The following is a 17,633-nucleotide window of genomic DNA, read 5'->3' on the forward strand; positions in this document are numbered from 1 at the left end:
CTACCACCAGTCTTATACCCCATTAACTCTACATCCCAGTCCTTCTCGAAGCCCCCTTCGACCACACCCGCCGACAGAAAAACTCCGTCCTCCTAGCAATTGACCTCACCAAAGCAGTTGCAGACGAAGCAATTGCCCGTCGCGACTCCGTAGTCGTAGCCTACCGTACGCAAATGCCCCCAAACACCTACACACCATCACCGACTAACACAACTTACACATCCAGACCCTATCATCTTTCGCGGCCTCAAATCCATCACCTTCAACGACCCCCAACAATCATCCCTCCTCCGTCTCGCCCAAGAAGGCATCAGCGTCTACTCCCCGCACACAGCCATCGACGCCACCCCCGGCGGCATGGCCGACTGGCTCTGCGACATCGTCACCGGCGCCATCGCCCCAACCACCAGCACAAAGCCCACCATCCAGAAATCCTCCTCAACACACTACACTCACGCCACCTTCCCCGACCCCCAGCCCGCATCCCCCGCGACTCCCGTCCCCCACGTCCGCAACACAATCATCCCCTCTCCGCCCCCAGTCCCCGAAGGCATGGACTCAGCCGGCATGGGCCGCATCGTCACCTTCGAAGAGCCCCAGTCTCTCACTGCCGTCGTGGACCGCATCGCCCAGGGCGTCGGATACCCCGGCGGTATTCCCATCGCTATTCCGCAGACTGCGTCGGTCGAGGACATCAAGATCCGCACGGTGGGTGTATGTCCCGGCTCCGGATCGAGTATCTTACTGAAGGGCACGGGCGGGAAGATCCCTGATTTGCTCTTCACGGGCGAGTTGAGTCACCATGAGGCGTTGGCGGCTGTGGAGCGTGGGTCGGTTGTGGTTGCGCTGGCGCATTCGAATACCGAGCGTGGGTATCTGCGTGCGGTGATGAGGGAGAAGTTGGCGGGTGCGGTGAAGGAGGAGTGGGAGGCGAAGAGGAAGGAGGGTTTGAAGGGTGGTACTGCTGGTGCGGAGCTGAAGGAGGTGTTTGAGGATGCGGAGTGTGTGGTGGATGTTAGTGAGAAGGATCGTGATCCGTATGGTATTATGATTCGTCAGGCGTAGATCGAGCCATCGACCTACTACATACATCAACTAAAGATGAAACAGCATATACAATACAAACGATTCAGACTTTACATATATAACTAAGAAGCAAATGCTTTCAAACACAATCCGCACTATATACATTCAATCCACAAATCCAAACACACAACCCACCCCCTATCAACCACTACAATAAGAAGATGCTAAATCAACTCAACAACACCCTAATCTCCCCAGTCGTCCTAGGGAACAACCTCCTCAACCCCCCCTTCTCCTCCTCACCCTCATCCCCATCCACCACACCTCCACGCGCCTCATTATCCGCCGCAATAACCATGCCCTCAACAAACTCAAAGTCCCTACAAAATGCCTCGACCGCATCCTCCGTAACGCTCTTCACGAACATCGCGCTCGCCACGCGCTTCAAGTTCTCCGTAGCATCCATCAACGCAGACGGAAGGAAGTCATCCAATTGCTGACTGATATTAACAAGCGCCTGTGGCTGGAAGGCCGGGAGGATGACGATGTCTGAGATATTTGGTTTCGACAACGACTTCTGCTGTTGGTCTGAGTGTGGTTGTTGGGGGGAGAAGGGCTCCAGGGCTGCGAGGAGGGTTTGGAGACCTGAGGAGGTGAGGAGGTAGCGGTGTTGGATTTCGAGGAGGTCTGTGCGGAGGGTTGAGAGGGCTGTTTGGATTGGGGAGAGGTGGGTGGTGCTGGCGAAGGGGTAGGGGGTTATGGTTGTGCGGACGGTGAGGTGGATGTTGGTTAGGTAGATGCTTTGGGTGGTGTGGGAGGGGAGATCGGCGGCGGAGGATTTGGCGAGGTCGAGGAAGGGTTCCAGGGCGGAGTGGAGGACTGGGGTGAATTTGTTTTCGGTGTTGGTGGTGGTGGTGGTGTCCTGGGGTAGTGGTGGTGAGGAGGTGGGTTTGGGGCCGGGGGTAGGGATGGGGTCGGCGCCGTAGGAGGCCTCGTGGGTTTTCATTAGGGAGGTGAGGACTTCTAGCGCGTCTTGGAGGAATTGGGGTGCGGAGAGGTCCGCCGGGGGTGTGAGGGCTGAGGGGTCTGTTGAGATGTTGTTGACTTCGTCGTGCATGAGGGTTTCGAAGTGATTGAAGGTGAACTTTTCGAGGGTCTCGAGGAGCTCGGCGAGGTTGGATTGCGGGCCGAGGAGTTTGCTGAATGTCGTTTGGTAGAAGGATAGTAGGTTGACTACCTTGTAGCAGGTGACGGGGTCATCGTGGCCTTGGATGACTAGCTCGACGCGCTGGCGCAGGGCTCGGGAGACGCCAATGAGGTCTCGGTTGACTAGGTCGCTGAGAGCCTTTTGGCCGTCGAATGATACTTCTTTGTCTTCGTCGATACGGGACCAGGGTTCGCTGCTTAGTCCAGCTTGGATGCCTTTGGCGAGCTCTTCGCCGTCGGCGACGAAGAGGGCCTCGAGTGCCTCTCGTTCGGAGACGGTGGTGGAATGCACCCAGGCCAGCATGTCTCCGATGTACCGCAGGGGGTCGTGGGCGGAGAACTCGATTGGCTTCACGTTGGTGTCACCCGTCGTGCCAGAGACGGCATCGGTAAGGGCGTAGTGGAAGGCATCAGAGAGGACGTAGTCTCGCGCCTCCGCGAAGAAATCCAGGCAGCTGTGGAACAAGCTTGGCCGCTCCGCCAACACCCGCAGAACACGTCTGATAGAGCTGCTGATGCGAGGATCTTCAAGGTTGAGGGATCTGAACTCCTTCTGTATCCACCTGTAGAGTTTCTGGTAGGCGGAGTTGAGGCTTCTAGAGCTCTTCTCCATGAGTTCCAGACCCAGTCGCTCGTTCTCACCCCCGAGGAGTGCTTCGCAGTCCCGGTAGACTTGCTTGACTCTGGCGAGGACTTCGAAGAAATGGTCATCAATGGGCTCCTCGGCATGTGTCAGGATCAGCAGATCCTCATCGGGGACGATGAAATGTTGGGTGAAAGCTTCCAGCAGCTCCTGTTTGGTCTCTGCCTCTTTCTTCTGTTTCATCAAGGCCGACGCTTCCTCGAGCACTGGTACTGTTTCCTGTCTGGCAGAGACAATATGTTTGCGCATCTCATCGCAAGTCTGGTTCAGGTTGGTAATCACAGTTCCTATCCGTTTCAATTGCTGCGCAGCAGGCTAAGTTAGCATCCACTGGATCTCTCAGTATCGGCGCATCTCACCTCCGCAACCAGACCGAAATCCCGCACAATCTCAGCATTGCTGTCGACGACCTCCTTCTGAACGTCCAAGCGTAGTTGTCTCCGAACTTCTGCCGTATTGTGTATCCCCCTGAGGCTGAGTGTCTCCAGCGCATCGCGAATGTCCGAGTCCGCATAGGAGGCCGAAAGTACACTTGTCAGTCGGTTGGACAAAGCATTGGATCGCTGGTGTACGGGGGGTGAAAGCGGGGAGGAAGCTGGCGATGATGCTCGAGTAGAGCCATGGCTGGAGATGACTCCATTGGGAGGGAAATAGCTCGCCATCGTGGGACTGTTGGCCTAGTCGAGCTGTCTAGCTGGGATGGTCACTACGAGTGTCCCGCGGGATGGAAGCGGAGGCGGGATTCGGCGCAGCGCTTTCCCCGGCCGGGTTGTTGATCCGTCCCTGTACCTGAATCAATCAACCTTTGAACCTAATCCTTTCCTCAACCCGCATCCTTGAGAAAATACCAAGATATTTGATTGTTAGGCCTTTACATGGCTATTCAACCCTTGCATATCCCAAATAATTTCTAACAACACGATCGATTGCCATGGATAGCCCCCTCCTCTCCCCCGCAAAAGCGCGCCAAGCGGCCATTCAGGCCAAAGATTGGGCCTATGTCAATGCATGGCTCGGTCGTCAGTACGCACCGAATCCGGTTCCTAGCTTCGAGCGAAATGAAGATACACTCCGCACCCTCCTAGCACTGGCCGCTGCCAATGATACTGCGGATGAGGAATCCACCGTTCTCCACCAGGCTCGCGAGCAGGCGGTTGAAAGCTTCAAAGCCCGAGAGGAGAATGAGGAAAAGCAGAAGGTGGAAATACTGGATGAGGTGGAGCATAGTCTTGATGACAATGGCAGACGAAACCTGGACGACCTGGCAGAGACAACGGCAGTACTTGGGGCTTTGGGCACAAGTACGAGAGACCTGGGCCAATCGATCATTGAACTTACGGTGGAGGAATTCGATGCGCAGCAGCAGATGAGTAGAGTACAGGCATTACACGAATACTTGGGCAGAGAGCTGGCTATTCTGCGAGAACAACTTTTGGATCTCAAGACCAACGAGGTGTATGAAACACCAGCCAACCTCCCAGCGCTAACGGCGGAATGGACAAGAGAAACCAAATTGCTCAGCACCAAAGCTGGCGAATACCAAGATCGGATTGCCTCGCTACAGAGAAATAAGTGCAAAGGACCCACGCTTGAAGAAGTGATTGCGGAAGAGCAGAGCGTGATCAGGATGCTGGAAAGCACTAAAACACTAGTGGAGAGGGTAAAGAAGCTCCATGATCTGCCAAGCGACATCCCTGGTGCTCGGGCGCAATACAAGGAGCTAGAACAGGAGCTTGACCGAATCACCCAGCAACGGAACACTATGTCTGAGAAGCTTGCCGAAATGTAGATTCTACACTACAAATGATGTAGGACTTTGTTTATCAAATGTTCAACTAGTATTGAGCTAGGTAGAGGTGATACTATCAAGGTGTGGTATCGTCAACTCATAAAATCATGAAAAGGACAATCTGCCGTGAGCCGCCAACCCATCGTTCTCCGATTCCATGCATCACAGAACAGTGAAAGCGCTATTGGTCACGACTCGTCGATCGATTGTGTTCGGCAGTGCTGTGCACTTAGTTGTTACCCAGACCGAGGGTGTCCTTGATCTTGTCGCCACTGCAGAGTCTGTTAGTTAAGATGTTCGCATTGACCACTACATGATCAGGGATATACTGACATGGAGCCGGAAGCACCGCCGTGGGAAGTGTTATCGTGGGAGCGCTGGGTCTTGTCGAAAGCCTCCTGCGTGCCAGACTTGCTGTTGTCGGACTGGAAGCCGCGAGCGACGCGATCACCGGTGTCGGTAACGGTCTCCTTGACCTTGTCCTGGGTGGACTTGGCGGAGTCAGGAGTGAACTCCTCCTTAGCCTCTGCAGAAGCGAGTAAGTATCACGCAAGCCAATTGGTATGGGGCGCCTGAGCTCAGGAACAGGAGACATACTGGTGGAGAAATCCTTGCGACCGGCGTCAGACATGTTGATTGATGGTTGTTAAAGAGGACTTGAAAAGTGCTGGATGTAGTTGAGTTTTGGATTGGATGTTGCGATTTGTAGATGATTGGATTGTTGATGGAGGAGACACTCATCGACGGTGCAAAGGAGTCTTTATATAAGTTTTTGAGTCCTCAAGTTGCTCCATGACGTCGACAATCCTGCAGTGAATGGCTACGCCATCGATGAATGTTGGTTGCGACCAGTGAAACCGGGGGGATGCAGTCCTGGAAGAGATACCAGCGAATCAACGTCATCATGAGGGGAATACCCCGGTTTCGATCAGGACGCCGGATCTTGCATGTGCGTCATCGGGGCATGACGATATTTGAGTTTATTCACTGTGTACAGTGTACGGTCTACTGTGTACAAACTACAAGGTCGAAAAAGCGGATGGCGCCAGACCTCGCCGATCTGGTCCAGACTTTCCTCTTTGGGGGCGCCCCTAGTCATGACGTCTGCATGATCGCATGTAGCTCGATGCGGTTAGCGTCAGAATGTTCTCGGAACTATGTTAAAGCGGATACCGATATTGAGCTAAACTGCAAATAGTATAGCTTTGTTGTGCAATGTAAACAGCAAGCGGTAGCCATCAGCAGAAAGCGGCCAGCTGTTCACCGCCACGCGGCGAGCCCCTTCAGGCCGACTGCCTGTTGTCCTGCCTGACGCTCTCCCTCTCTTCGTCCTTCCAATGCGTTTGGCGCCAACACGCTCTCTTGTTAGGTCTGCTGGACCACCATGTTGATCGGCTCTATATCTATTTGCTCTGTTTTTCTTTGCGATTTTGACCTACCGTTTTCCGTTTGTGCTTGACGTTCTCTGCGAGCCCGCCGGTTTGTGATTATCTCTGGAGGCAACCCCGCTCGTCTTATCAATCACTGCTCCAGCTGCTGCCGGGCAATCAACACCCTCATTGCACACCAATCTCGCCCTCGTACTTGTAATGCCATCATCGTTTGAATCAGCTTCAAATTGGGATCTCACTCCGGTGATCAATCTCCTCCGCACCCCGACCTACGGCACTGGTAGCTCATCGGTTCCTTATCGCCACCCGGAGTCCGCCTCAGTTGTTCGGCCTGCTTGGGAGACAAACAACAACGATGGCACCGTTTCCTCTGTTAATGTGCGCGAGGTGAGACCTGGTGAGGGGGCCCCTCCGAAGCTAGGAGACTTTGGTTCTCTTTGGGAGCTTTTAGGCAGTACTAGCATCTCGGCCACCCGCCCACCAGTTGAACCTTGTGAACTTCAGCGAAACACGCCTACCCCTACGCCACATTCGCCTAAGCGGATCGAAATCCTCAAACGACCTTTAAATGACCATGTCGACTCTGCAGGCTTGGATGAGGAGCCTTCTCGTACTCCGTCAAAGCCTATACCTGTCTCCAGGTCCCGCAACTTGCAGGCCAAGACCGCCGGGAAGCGAGCTCCCAATAAATCAGATGTTGCACTAAGCAAGCATGTAGATGAGGCTAGCACCTTTGAGAGCGCTGTGGAAGCCGAGTCTGATGGCAACCTTAGCGTCTTCGATCCTCCTCTGCTCATGAGTGGAAGCACTCCGTCGCTGGTCCCTCCGCAGGTCGGCACGGCGGGTGCCATGTTTGATCCATATGAGACGCCGCCTTCCTCCTATGATGAGTCGATGGAGGCATCTCCCCCGAAGATCGTGAAAAACCCTCCCAACACTGGCACGCTACGCGTACAGCCTATTGCATACAGGTCCACGGCCGATCGGAGGATCGGTCTCTTGACTAAGCTTTTGAAGAACTTCCCCGACTATGCAGATGCAGTAACCCAAGTCGGACGGCCTTTGAACTCTAAAAAGACGGACGTTACCCGCCGTCCCATCCATGTCTTTGTTGACATGTCCAATGTATGTATGATTCAAGACTAATGGTGTGTTTGTGCTAACTGGGCCAGATCATGGTTGGATTCCACGATACGGTCAAGCTATCGCGCAAAATTCCGGTGAAGACGCGGATTCGTCGATTGCCTTTGTCATTCCAAAACTTCTCTCTAATCCTCGAGCGTGGCCGGCCCACCGCCAAACGAGTCTTGGTGGGCTCGGATCGATTTGCAGCCATCACCGAAGGCGAACAACTTGGTTACGAAGCCAACATCCTCGATCGGGTCTACAAAGTCAAGCATATGACTCCTCGTCAAATGCGGTTCCGCAAGAATCCTCGAGCTGGCGCTCACGACCCTGGTAGCGGTTCAGAAACGAACGAAGCATCAGAGGAGCGCTGGGTTGAGCAGGGTGTGGACGAAATTCTGCATCTGAAGATTCTCGAAAGTTTGCTAGACACGGACGAACCAGCAACCATCGTTTTAGCCACGGGAGACGCGGCGGAAGCCGAATTCTCGGGCGGATTTATGAAGATGGTAGAGCGGGCGCTGAGCCGGGGCTGGGCCGTAGAGCTGGTCAGCTTCAGCCAAGTGACGAGCTATGCTTATCGCCGGAAGGAATTCCGAGCGAAATGGGGGAACCGGTTTCGGATGATTGCGTTGGACGAGTATATTGAGGAGCTGCTGGATATGTAGGCTTTGGTTACTGCATTAGTTGTTGCTGCTGGCAGGTCAGATTGTTATTCCTTTCAGAATAGGATGTTGGTGGTTTTATGAAGATATTTATCGGTGTTAGGAGCTCGAGATTAGGATGCAACAAATTGAACCATTCCCGAGACTACTGCTGAGCCTAGATTTAACTATGGAAGTATACAGTGTCTGTCCATACCAGCTTATGGCACCTAGTACTCTTATTTACCTAGTAGCATAAACCGAATTTCGTACTAGTGTCCCCAGTCAGTGTGCTTATATTTACATCGTAAAATAACTGAGGCTGTTGATATCCAGAACTACAGGTACTATCTAGGGATGGAAGTGGAAAGATATATATCCATCTGTCAGGGATGCATACCAGAATTGGGGATGAAAAACATATACACACTCCCCAGCCATATGACAGAAATAATTATAGTAAATACCCTCATCAGCTCCTCATTAAAGTGTCAAATCTGATGTCTTCAGTTCTGCCAAAATATAAGTAGTACTAAGTAGAGTTGTTCCTCGGCCGGCCATCCGAACACCCCGCCCCCACCATCAATCAAAGTTCCGCTCCGCGCAGCAGCCGAGCTTTTCCTCTTTTCCATCATACCAACAATCTACAACATACCTCTTTTCTCCTTCCTATCCTCTCATACATATTCATCTACTTTGACCCGAAAAGCAATCGCATATCACCCACACCACACATCCACTCTACACAACACAACACCATCCCACCATGACCTCACCACCAACAACATACACCCCGCAACCCCTCTACGGCGGCGCCATCAAAGGCCTCATCCCCAAGGGCTGGCTAGATGCTAGGTACATACATACCTACCCTCCCCTCCCACTCTCTCCCCTTACCCTCCATACTAACGAAATAAAATAAAAAAAGTAACCTCCGCCAAATCCCCGACCACCAAGAACTCTACCTCTCCCCAACAACCCTCTCAACCCTAATCTACGAAATCAACGAATACGTCCCGGACACCACAAGCCAAGAAACATTATCCAAGCATGGCGAATTATTCGCTTCCGCAACCAGCACCACATCTCAGAACCAAGATAGAAGAGAAACCCTCGATAAAGCCGCCATCCTCTACCACATCCTGGATATCCAAGAAAATGACACCGTCAGTAAAGAGACCATTCGGTTCCGCACGCCCATTACGAGTGTGGGTCGTCGGGAGGGGACTGGGGCTGGGAGGGTGTATACGGGGAGGGTGGAGTTGGGGAAGGAGGGGAAGGATGCGGTGAGATGTGCGTTTTTGGTGGTGAGGTTGGAGGAGCAGGGGAGTGATTTGGTGGTTTGGGGGAATGTGCCGGTTAAGGAGTTTGAGGGGAGGGGGGATGGGGATGGGGATAGGGATGGGTTGAGAGGGGAGGAGGGGGTTGTTGGGGGGGTGGTGGAGGGGTTGCTTGGTGGTGATGGGGATGGGTTGGTGGTTGTGGAGTGGGATTTGTTTGGATAGATAGGGGGGGGGTCTTTTGGTTTTCTGATGTTTCGTGTGTGTCTGGGTGGTGGGAGGAATGATACCATTGTGTGTGCGTGCTAGGTAGTTACTTAGATAGTTCTAGATAATATTGAAGGATCACTACACAAATATTTGAAAGTAACACAGTAATCGGTGTATGTATCTTGATTGGTCTGTTTGTACACCTAGAGAAAAGAAAAGAACGAAATGAAACAACAAGCTGTATGTATGTACATGATCGCTAATAACAAGACATTCAACCGTCAGTCATGACATACATCAAATTTTATACCTACTAGATCATCATCCCCAAGTCCATCTTCACAAGAATCTCCAATTACGTCTGCCTCTGCGTCTCATTCAACACGCGGCCCACCTCATTCAACAATCCCCTGACGCTTGGAGCTGGCGCGTTCACCGACTTCTTCAATGGCGACACATTCCTCACCTTGGGTTGAATCTGCTGCAGGATGCCCTGGCACCGGCATCGATGTCTCTTGGGGTCGATGCTCTTCGAGTGACGCCCGTAATCCAAGTTGCAGTGCACGCAGCGCCAGACGTACTTATAGTCGATGGCGTAGTCATGCTTGATCGAGATCTCGACTTTCCCACCGTAGACAGGATGGTTCCTCATTGCTTCCTTGCACTTGCTGGCCCAGGCCTTGAAGCTAGCGCCGTGAGGGTTATCATGCACGCCTGAGATCATGTAGTTCGCCAAATGACAGAACTCGTGTGCGACCGTCTTGATAATCCGCTCCTCACAGTCGACAACTTTCGCTGCCAGTTCGATGGTGGCATAATGCTGCGGTGGCATGGCCGGGTCTCCTCCCTTCTTCGGTGACGGGGTAACACACTTCCAGGATGCTCGACCGGCGGTCGTTTGGAGTCGCTTTTTCCATTCGATGATCACGCCTCCTGTTGAGGCGGTCATTCTTGAGAGTCGGCCGTCGGTCACGGTGTCGTCGAGAACTTTGAAGAATTTCTCGGCCATGGCTTGTCTGTTCTCTATGAATGCCTTCGCACGTTCCCGCTCGAGCTTTCTCTGCTCCACTTCGGCCTTCTTCATAGCTGTCTTGCTGGGTGTTTTTGCTGAGGACTTGGTTGTGGTCTTCGGTATTACGGTCTTGGGCAAAGTATCCCTGTCACTGAATTCATCATCCGAGTCCGAGTCGTCGAATTTGCGCAGTAGATCGTCGATCTTGCACGGAGAGTGCTGGTCGATCCAGTTGTTGGTGTTTTCCTGGCTCCAGAATGCGTCGACGCTCTCTCGGTGTGGTGTTGGTGGGATGTGGGCCTTCAACTTGGTTGGAGATCGTAGACTGCGTCCCTTTGTTGGACTAGATGGGGGCGTCTCTAGATTAACACTGCTCCTCGATGGGAGCTTCTTGGTGGGGGCGTCTACTTCTTCGACACTGCTGCTTGGTGTTAATACATATATGGGTGGCTGGGGGTCTCCATCTAAACTCACTCATAAGTGTATTTCTCTTCCAGCTTGGGCTCTATGTCTTTATTGTCCAGCTTCAGCTTGTTCAACTTCTCGGATATTTCGAGCTCGCTTTGAAACAACCTCTTGGGCTTTGCCTCGAGCTTGGGGACCTCCATTGTTATCGTAGCAGGCACCGAAGGCTCCAAGTGAAGGCTTTCACGCGGGGAATCCTGAGGTGTTGTCTCCGGCTCTATTTCTGGACGGGGTCGTCTCCCTCTAAGCAGTCTCTTTCTAGTCCTAGGCGGCGAAGGGGTTGGCTGTTTCTCTTCTTGTTCTTCTTCGAGGCTTTCATCGTCGGACGTCTCATGATAGCTGATATCTTCATTGTCGCTGACAATGAAATCGTCCAGGGAGTCAAAGCCATTATCATCTTCGCTTTCTTCGCCCTCCGACTCCGTCTCCTCTCGACGATATCCCATATACCTCGTCCTGGACCTGCCCCGCGGCTGTACCTCTCTGTTCGTAGTACGTGTAGGCGCTCGGTTCGAAGCAGTAGACGAGTTCCTTGAGAGCCCGGAACTCTCATCTGCCTCTTCTGCCTCATCATCGATCGGATCATTTTCCTTATCATAGTTATAGCCGACCGACTTACGCGGCGGTCTATTATTCCGCGACTGCTGCGACAATGGAAGCAACAAAGAATTGACCTGCGAGAGCTTCAAAGGATCCGCAGTGCGTCCCTCATTCGACATCAAAGACCGTGTAGACGACAAACTGCTCTCCTCCGTTTCACTCTGCTCATCCCCATTGTCCGAGAAGATATCGAATACCCCACTGGAAACAGTTCCCGATCTTTGTAGTCTGTTGCTATTCTTCCTCTGCGACGATTCTTCGATCGCTGGCGTTGTCGCGGAGTATTGGCTCTTTGTCCATGTCTCGGCGGCGGCCCATTGTTCTACTGTCTTGGCTTTTCCTGTCGGGGGGTATTTGTTGTCTCTGGTGTCGCGCTTGATGGTCGCTGTACGATTGAGAGTCCTCTGCCGTGGAGGTGTTCGGCGCTCTTGGAGCTTTGCTGGCTTCGTGGGACTGGATGGGTTGAGTCGAGCCATTCTGGTCTTGTCTTCTCGTGCGGTGCGGCTGCTGGTGATGGCAAGACACGATCAAGTGCTTCTCTTCCTCCTCCCGCTCCTGCAGGACAGGAAGTGAGATGTCAGAATGCACCTGCTGTGATGCCGGTGCTCGGTATATGTGGTGTCTGCGGGCTTGCAGATGTAGGTGTGGTGTACCTGCGTGTGAGCTGGTGCTGGATATATCTATGCAGGTGGTCTAGATAATGTTGATGGATGGTCGAGGAGACGTGGTTGGCACGGCAACCTCGGTACTGGTTCGCCTACCACGGGATGGTCTGGTGGCAGCCATTGGGTTTAAGGTTCCATGGTGTCCTTGGTATGTAATTATCATCGAGAGTCGGGAAGTTTATTCGTCTCACGACACAGTTTCAAGTTCCTATCGATACAAAATGATGTCTATATGAGGGATGAGGAAGAAAAATAAAAGCAAAAAGATGAAGACAAGGCCCGAGCCGCGGATCGAACGCGGGACCTCTCGCAGATATGCTTGGGTTTGTATCCCTAAGCGAGAATCATACCACTAGACCACCCGGGCTTGTTATGATAAACGCCTCTAACTTTGGCTTTATCAACAGCCAGTAAAATAATCACATCCCAAGTAGATCGCAAACGACTTAACACCATGCTTGGCCGAGTATCATAGATTCCTGGTTTAGTTTTCGGTTCAAGATGAGGTTACTATTTCATAATTCCTACTCCGGCTTCATTACTTCTTTTAGTTGTGTCTAGTGTGATTTTTACTGGTGCAATGCATTTCCGTGGATAGAGTGGCGTAACTAATATATATTTACCCACGGGTTGGGCGTTTTGGTGGGAAACGGTAATCATCGTCACCATGTTCACTTAACTTGTGTAAGTAGTGCTAATCAAAACAAAGGACGGCGACAACATCTCGCATAAGACAGACATGGGCACATAAATGAAGCTCACTACCCTGCCCGACAGTACACATAGCCATCCCGCCTTATCGTGTGGGGTGAAGAACACCCGGAATTACGGCAGGGGAATAGCATTATTCGGAGGTATGCACGCACTTTACTTATCGAGGCAATACTAATAGATACGGTGGCATAGAGAATGCAAAATAGAAAATCAATCTTTGACTAGATATTGCCAACGCTATCTAGTCATAGATCTATCGAAGGCGACCGAGGAATTTAAGATAACTACGCCAATAGCATAGTTATTGCACCCAACAGAAAGAGTGCGTCCCAACAAACAGATATCCGACTGAACGGCGATCGTAAGAAAGCGTTGCTTGAAATGCCGCCACTGATACTGAGGGCGCACGGCGTGAGGGTTGTTCAAGTCGGACTTGTCACAGTAACAACCCCATGGTGTATTAGCAAAGCCCACTGGCCGACGAAAAAACAGATCAACGTCGCCTGGGCGGAGCGGCATCGAAGTCGATGAGGGTGTGTGGTATGGGCATAACCCACATAGAAATATTATTTCAAAAGAAAGCTCAAGAGATCTTCGGGCGCTTCGCATCAGGGAACCCAGCAGAACTCCGCATACGCTTCCGCTCCATAGCCTCCATCTCCTGCTTCATGATGCGCTCCTGCTCCGTCATCTTCTTGGGTTGTTCCATAACTGGCCCCTTCTTTCCTGCGAGAGGGTTCTTCTTTACAGCCGCAGCAAAGACATTCTTCGGCTTGTTTCCACCACCACCGAAGGACAAAGATACTTTCGGCGCAGCCTGGGGCGCAGGCGGGGCGGAGGCGGGAGTGGCAGCGGCAGCAGGCGCAGGCGAAGCATCGGCAGTTTCTGGAGTGGCCGACGCACCGCCATCCTTCTCCTCAGACGATGCGGGCTTCGGTGACTCGCTCTTCGAATCGCCGTTTGTCTTCGAACCGAATCCAATATTCAGCTTGACCTTCTCACCCTCCTTGCGTTGCAGCTTGCGAGCTTCAGGGTCGATATCTTCCTCCTCCTTCGCAGACTGCTGAGCGCGCTTAATCTGCTCCCGGATCTGTCGCTGCTCCTGTTCCTCATCTCCTCTGTCCTGACGTTCCTTCTTCAGCAGAGCCTCCTGTCGTCTCATGGCCTCCGGACTCCGATCGATATAAGACACGAAAAGACCCTTTTCAGTCTCCTCGACACGGCATATTCCCTCACGACCCAGGTATGCAGCGAACTGTGAAAGACTCTTCCATTTCGTAGCGTTCATATGGATGTGCTATTGTCATGTTAGCAACATACTCATTCCACAAGCATCACTCGAACCACTAACCTCCTTATCCGCAATGACTTGCTGGTAGAACTGGTTGATGTGAACCTTCTTCTCGCCATGACCGGTCTTGAGTAAATTGAGAAAGTTGTCGAGGAATTGTTTGCTGTAGTCTTCGATGTATTTCTTGGGGTCTTCGCCGATCAGCAGCACCTGGCGCACATGGCTTTCACTCTGGACATGGCTTGGATAAGTCAGTATCATAAACGTTGGATCTTTCACTAAATAGGAAACTCACCAGCGAAAGCCGTTCTCATCGCGACACTGGCGCGAACAAGCCTGACAATACCATCTAAGCCTGCCTAAGCCTTTCTGTTGGACATTAGTATGTTGATTTGGAAGTGGATAAGAGGGCAACGTACAGCCTTGATCTTGTTGCTGATCGCCTTTGTTGATCCAGCTTCTGCGCGCGGCATGGTGGGTAGAGACAATCAAATCCGATGATCTCTCAGAGAACCGAAGAACAGGAATAGAAGAGAACGCTTAGACAGGGAACTTTGAATGTCGAGCGGAGCGCTTTGCAATCAAGACGCGGAGCGGGTGGCGGAATCGCTGAGATGACTAAGTTATCACGTGAAGGAATAATCTTCCCATTTGGGCTAGATAAGCCGATAAGATAAGTGCCGAGCTTCAAGGGGTTCAACCCAGCTCCTCGAGCTCTTGAACCCTTTCAACTTTGAGGGTCAAACGACCTTTGTAAGAGGTCAAGTGACCCTAAATACCAGCACGTGACTGTAAAGCACATTACTAAGCAAATCAGAGTCAATCGACCTATTCATAGTACTTAAGTTTCTTGTATTTCCAGAAACCATACCACTTGTTCTCTAAGTTACAGGAAGTAAATACCTCCAAACCACTAGGAATCTTAGCTGGTTGGAAAAAAATTTTAGTAAATATAGTAATTGCTTATTACTACCAGCGCTCACTCGCTTAGAGAATGTGAATCCAGTAAATAATATTGTAACTGAACTGAATAGATGAGTTGACCCGAAAGATGATCTTCCGTAAAGTAATAATGACCACAGCTCACCAGGCCCACGCTAATTTCTCGCCAGACCAGGCTAACGTCTTTGGGACTAGAATAAAACTAAAGCTGACCAGATCTGGTCAGGTCAGCAATCACGTGACCACCCAAGTGGGTTAGCGCAGGTCTGGCGAGGAATTAGCGTGGGCCTGGTGAGCTGCGTCCTGGAAAGGGGTCAACCAAGCTAGATTTAATGTCTATCCGACCTGCAATCGTGGTGCGATATATGACTGATAAGCCACCATAGGGTCAACGGAGTTAAGATACTGTCTAGCCGACCTACAACTACACTTTGAGCTCGGATAAATCCGAACTTCGAGGGGCAACAATAACACATCGATTTGTTTTAGTGCATATATTGCCGGAATACGCAAGAAAGTCTGTTCGAACATGTATGAAGCTTTCTTGATTGAAAAAAGCGGGGGCTGACTTCTCAATCCGTTCTCTATGCAATGAGCTGTCGAAAGCCCCATGCCCACATCCCAGATCTCAGATAGCGAAGGCTATGATCGCCCAAGCTCTAGTATGATCTCTTTTATCCGAGAGTGAAACTCGCTCAAATCCTTCAATCTTTCGAGGCCCGGTACCTTCTTCGAATGGCACGTATTTATCGACCAAATAATACAAGTCATCATAGTCTCTAGCTTCGGAGTCAGCTATTCACGTGCAGAGAGTTTGGGAGGGCAACTCACATCTGATGAGCAGAAGTCCCCTGACTTCTACGATTGGCAGAGTAGATAATATCATAGTACATCGAGTACATGCGGATCCTGTCATCCCATTCCTGACAGGGCTCACTGGGCGCAAAGTGACGTAAGTAAGTGAATGCATACACTTGGTCGTGGATCTTGTTATAGTTGCATCGGCAATTAGCTGTCTCCATCTCACAGTGCGCATAGAATGCGGCAGAGTCAAAGATATAGATGTTTTTGTATATCTAAGTGTAAGTGGGTCCTGGGGCTGTTTGGTGTATACGAAGTATATGGCATGCGGTGGAGATTGCAGAGAAGTAGGACTACATGAAACTGAAATGAATCCCATCACATATTTTACATGAGTACATCAAAGTAGCTGTCTACATACCAACCAATCCCCAAACTACCTACGCCAACCCCACCCCCACCGCAAAACAAGCCCACGCCGCAAAATCCACCGTCCAAGTCCTCACCCGATGAATCGTCAACCAACCCTCCAGATCCACCGTCGAGGAACCCTTTGACTCATCCTCCATGATGGCCAGCACCTTCGGAGCAATAATAGGCACATAAAGCAAATGACTAGCGGCGAGTGCTGTGCCGGCTACATACCACGACAAGGATGATTGGAGGCCCGCTACTACCCCTGATCGACGATCCTTTAGAATGTTGTATCCGCCTCCCGCCATGGAGATGGCCAGGAGGCCTAGGACGCGGACAACGCCGCGGCGGAAGAGCACGCGGAAATAGGATGGTAAGATCTCGTTGCTGCGGGGACGGTGGTCCGGGTGCAAGAAGACGTTTAGGACCAGGTCTTGGTCGAATGCGAACCAGAGGGTGCAGGTAGATGAGATGAGGGGAGCGGCGCGGAGGAGGTTGTGGGGGTTGAGGATGAGTCCGGAGGCCATTTTGATTTGGTTGTACTATTTTGGAGATGGAGGGTAAAGAGTATGTAGAAAGTAGAGGAGTGAGACGGTGTATGGGTGATTGAAGAGAAGAAGAGAAGAGTAAGATGCAGCCGGATGTCGGGAGGCTGTTTCCCGGGTGAGACGAGCTACTGTTTAGTGTGTTACAGCGGGCATAGCGGCCATCCATCCCGTAGTGCGTGAGGCTGGTAGGAGCTTGGTTACATGGCATAGCCACACACCCCGCGCCAAAATCTTACGGTGGGTGCAGGTGAGGGATGGTCGTTAATTCACTGGCGCGACCCAAAATGGCTTAGTAAGTACTTCCAGATCATGTGACTGTCGCATCACCTACAACAATAATTTCAAATCACACCACCTCTTTTCTTTTTCTTACCATTTACTAACACTACCTCTATCTCTACCACCACCACCACCGATCAGCATGGCCGAACTCAAGGAAAATGTAAGTATAACTACTTTCTAAGTAGTTTATAAATCCTCTATCAGAATTCATATATAGAAGCTCTTCGAAATCCATAATATTCAAGTACTTAGTAAGTACTTAGTAATTACTTGCCGTTAGACTGTAAATTATGAATTAAAAGAAAAGTTAAAATTCAGCGGGAAGATACAGTAATTATAAAGATCATGCGACTTGTTATTGATGACTAATGCTTGTTTTGATCACGTGTAAAGGGTAAGGATCACGCGACCCTTCCCGTAGAGTCACGCGACCTGTAGCCACAATCTTACGGCCTTGAAAAAGGCTGCCATGGATCAGTCATCCGACACCTTGGCCTTTTGTACGACAATTCGAGGAGGGGAGGCTCCAGAGGATCAAGAGTTGCCTGTGGGGTAATTAGGATTTGATGGTGCCTGATTTGAAAG

General features: G+C 51.3%; 9 protein-coding genes and 1 non-coding gene across 10 annotated transcripts in view; 4 read left to right on the plus strand and 6 right to left on the minus strand.

Moving 5' to 3' along the window:
- Nucleotides 1–1,126, plus strand: part of BO87DRAFT_455450 (putative NGG1 interacting factor Nif3) — a gene marked incomplete at its 5' end in the record, with an annotated part of 3,793 nt that extends 2,667 nt beyond the window's left edge. The window contains 2 exons of the mRNA XM_025628644.1: nucleotides 40–165; nucleotides 227–1,126. Coding sequence (XP_025484214.1) covers nucleotides 40–165; nucleotides 227–1,065 — 965 coding nt within the window. The 3' untranslated portion in view covers nucleotides 1,066–1,126. The remainder of the gene's footprint in view (nucleotides 1–39; nucleotides 166–226) is intronic.
- A 129-nt stretch (nucleotides 1,127–1,255) lies between these two features.
- Nucleotides 1,256–3,559, minus strand: cog6 (Golgi transport complex subunit COG6; the record flags this gene model as incomplete). The annotated part of the gene is made up of 2 exons (XM_025620118.1): nucleotides 3,235–3,559; nucleotides 1,256–3,178 (listed from the first exon to the last, which is right to left on the minus strand). The coding sequence occupies exons 1-2, from the start codon at nucleotides 3,535–3,537 to the stop codon at nucleotides 1,256–1,258; spliced, it is 2,226 nt and encodes a 741-aa protein (XP_025484215.1). The 5' UTR covers nucleotides 3,538–3,559.
- A 143-nt stretch (nucleotides 3,560–3,702) lies between these two features.
- On the plus strand, nucleotides 3,703–4,782 carry BO87DRAFT_131900 (uncharacterized protein). Its single transcript, XM_025618056.1, has one exon. The coding sequence runs from the start codon at nucleotides 3,807–3,809 to the stop codon at nucleotides 4,662–4,664; it is 858 nt and encodes a 285-aa protein (XP_025484216.1). The 5' UTR covers nucleotides 3,703–3,806; the 3' UTR covers nucleotides 4,665–4,782.
- BO87DRAFT_372827 (heat shock 9/12 family protein) lies at nucleotides 4,691–5,654 on the minus strand. The gene is made up of 3 exons (XM_025622385.1): nucleotides 5,262–5,654; nucleotides 4,998–5,190; nucleotides 4,691–4,936 (listed from the first exon to the last, which is right to left on the minus strand). Exons 1-3 carry the CDS (start codon nucleotides 5,293–5,295, stop codon nucleotides 4,894–4,896), a joined length of 270 nt encoding a protein of 89 aa, XP_025484217.1. The 5' UTR covers nucleotides 5,296–5,654; the 3' UTR covers nucleotides 4,691–4,893.
- A 326-nt stretch (nucleotides 5,655–5,980) lies between these two features.
- Nucleotides 5,981–8,060, plus strand: BO87DRAFT_372829 (NYN domain-containing protein). Its single transcript, XM_025622386.1, has 2 exons — nucleotides 5,981–7,180; nucleotides 7,228–8,060. Exons 1-2 carry the CDS (start codon nucleotides 6,254–6,256, stop codon nucleotides 7,846–7,848), a joined length of 1,548 nt encoding a protein of 515 aa, XP_025484218.1. The 5' UTR covers nucleotides 5,981–6,253; the 3' UTR covers nucleotides 7,849–8,060.
- Nucleotides 8,061–8,464: 404 nt separating this feature from the next.
- On the plus strand, nucleotides 8,465–9,329 carry mog1 (Ran GTPase-binding protein MOG1; the record flags this gene model as incomplete). The annotated part of the gene is made up of 2 exons (XM_025621064.1): nucleotides 8,465–8,679; nucleotides 8,753–9,329. Exons 1-2 carry the CDS (start codon nucleotides 8,591–8,593, stop codon nucleotides 9,327–9,329), a joined length of 666 nt encoding a protein of 221 aa, XP_025484219.1. The 5' UTR covers nucleotides 8,465–8,590.
- A 294-nt stretch (nucleotides 9,330–9,623) lies between these two features.
- BO87DRAFT_131936 (SprT family zinc-dependent metalloprotease) lies at nucleotides 9,624–11,979 on the minus strand. The gene is made up of 2 exons (XM_025618057.1): nucleotides 10,801–11,979; nucleotides 9,624–10,744 (listed from the first exon to the last, which is right to left on the minus strand). Exons 1-2 carry the CDS (start codon nucleotides 11,865–11,867, stop codon nucleotides 9,670–9,672), a joined length of 2,142 nt encoding a protein of 713 aa, XP_025484220.1. The 5' UTR covers nucleotides 11,868–11,979; the 3' UTR covers nucleotides 9,624–9,669.
- A 353-nt stretch (nucleotides 11,980–12,332) lies between these two features.
- On the minus strand, nucleotides 12,333–12,423 carry BO87DRAFT_t46. Its single transcript has one exon. It is a non-coding gene; the product is annotated as a tRNA-Pro (tRNA).
- Nucleotides 12,424–13,353: 930 nt separating this feature from the next.
- BO87DRAFT_299075 (putative C2H2 finger domain protein (Kin17)) lies at nucleotides 13,354–14,534 on the minus strand (the record flags this gene model as incomplete). The annotated part of the gene is made up of 4 exons (XM_025619081.1): nucleotides 13,354–14,067; nucleotides 14,122–14,302; nucleotides 14,357–14,430; nucleotides 14,481–14,534. The coding sequence occupies 4 exons, from the start codon at nucleotides 14,532–14,534 to the stop codon at nucleotides 13,354–13,356; spliced, it is 1,023 nt and encodes a 340-aa protein (XP_025484221.1).
- A 1,517-nt stretch (nucleotides 14,535–16,051) lies between these two features.
- Nucleotides 16,052–16,897, minus strand: BO87DRAFT_372832 (putative integral membrane protein). Its single transcript, XM_025622387.1, has one exon. It carries the CDS (start codon nucleotides 16,743–16,745, stop codon nucleotides 16,245–16,247), a length of 501 nt encoding a protein of 166 aa, XP_025484222.1. The 5' UTR covers nucleotides 16,746–16,897; the 3' UTR covers nucleotides 16,052–16,244.
- Between the last annotated feature and the right edge of the window lie 736 nt (nucleotides 16,898–17,633).

The sequence above is a fragment of the Aspergillus neoniger genome (genome assembly GCF_003184625.1).
Source record: "Aspergillus neoniger CBS 115656 unplaced genomic scaffold BO87scaffold_3, whole genome shotgun sequence".
Taxonomy (NCBI): Eukaryota; Fungi; Ascomycota; class Eurotiomycetes; order Eurotiales; family Aspergillaceae; genus Aspergillus; species Aspergillus neoniger.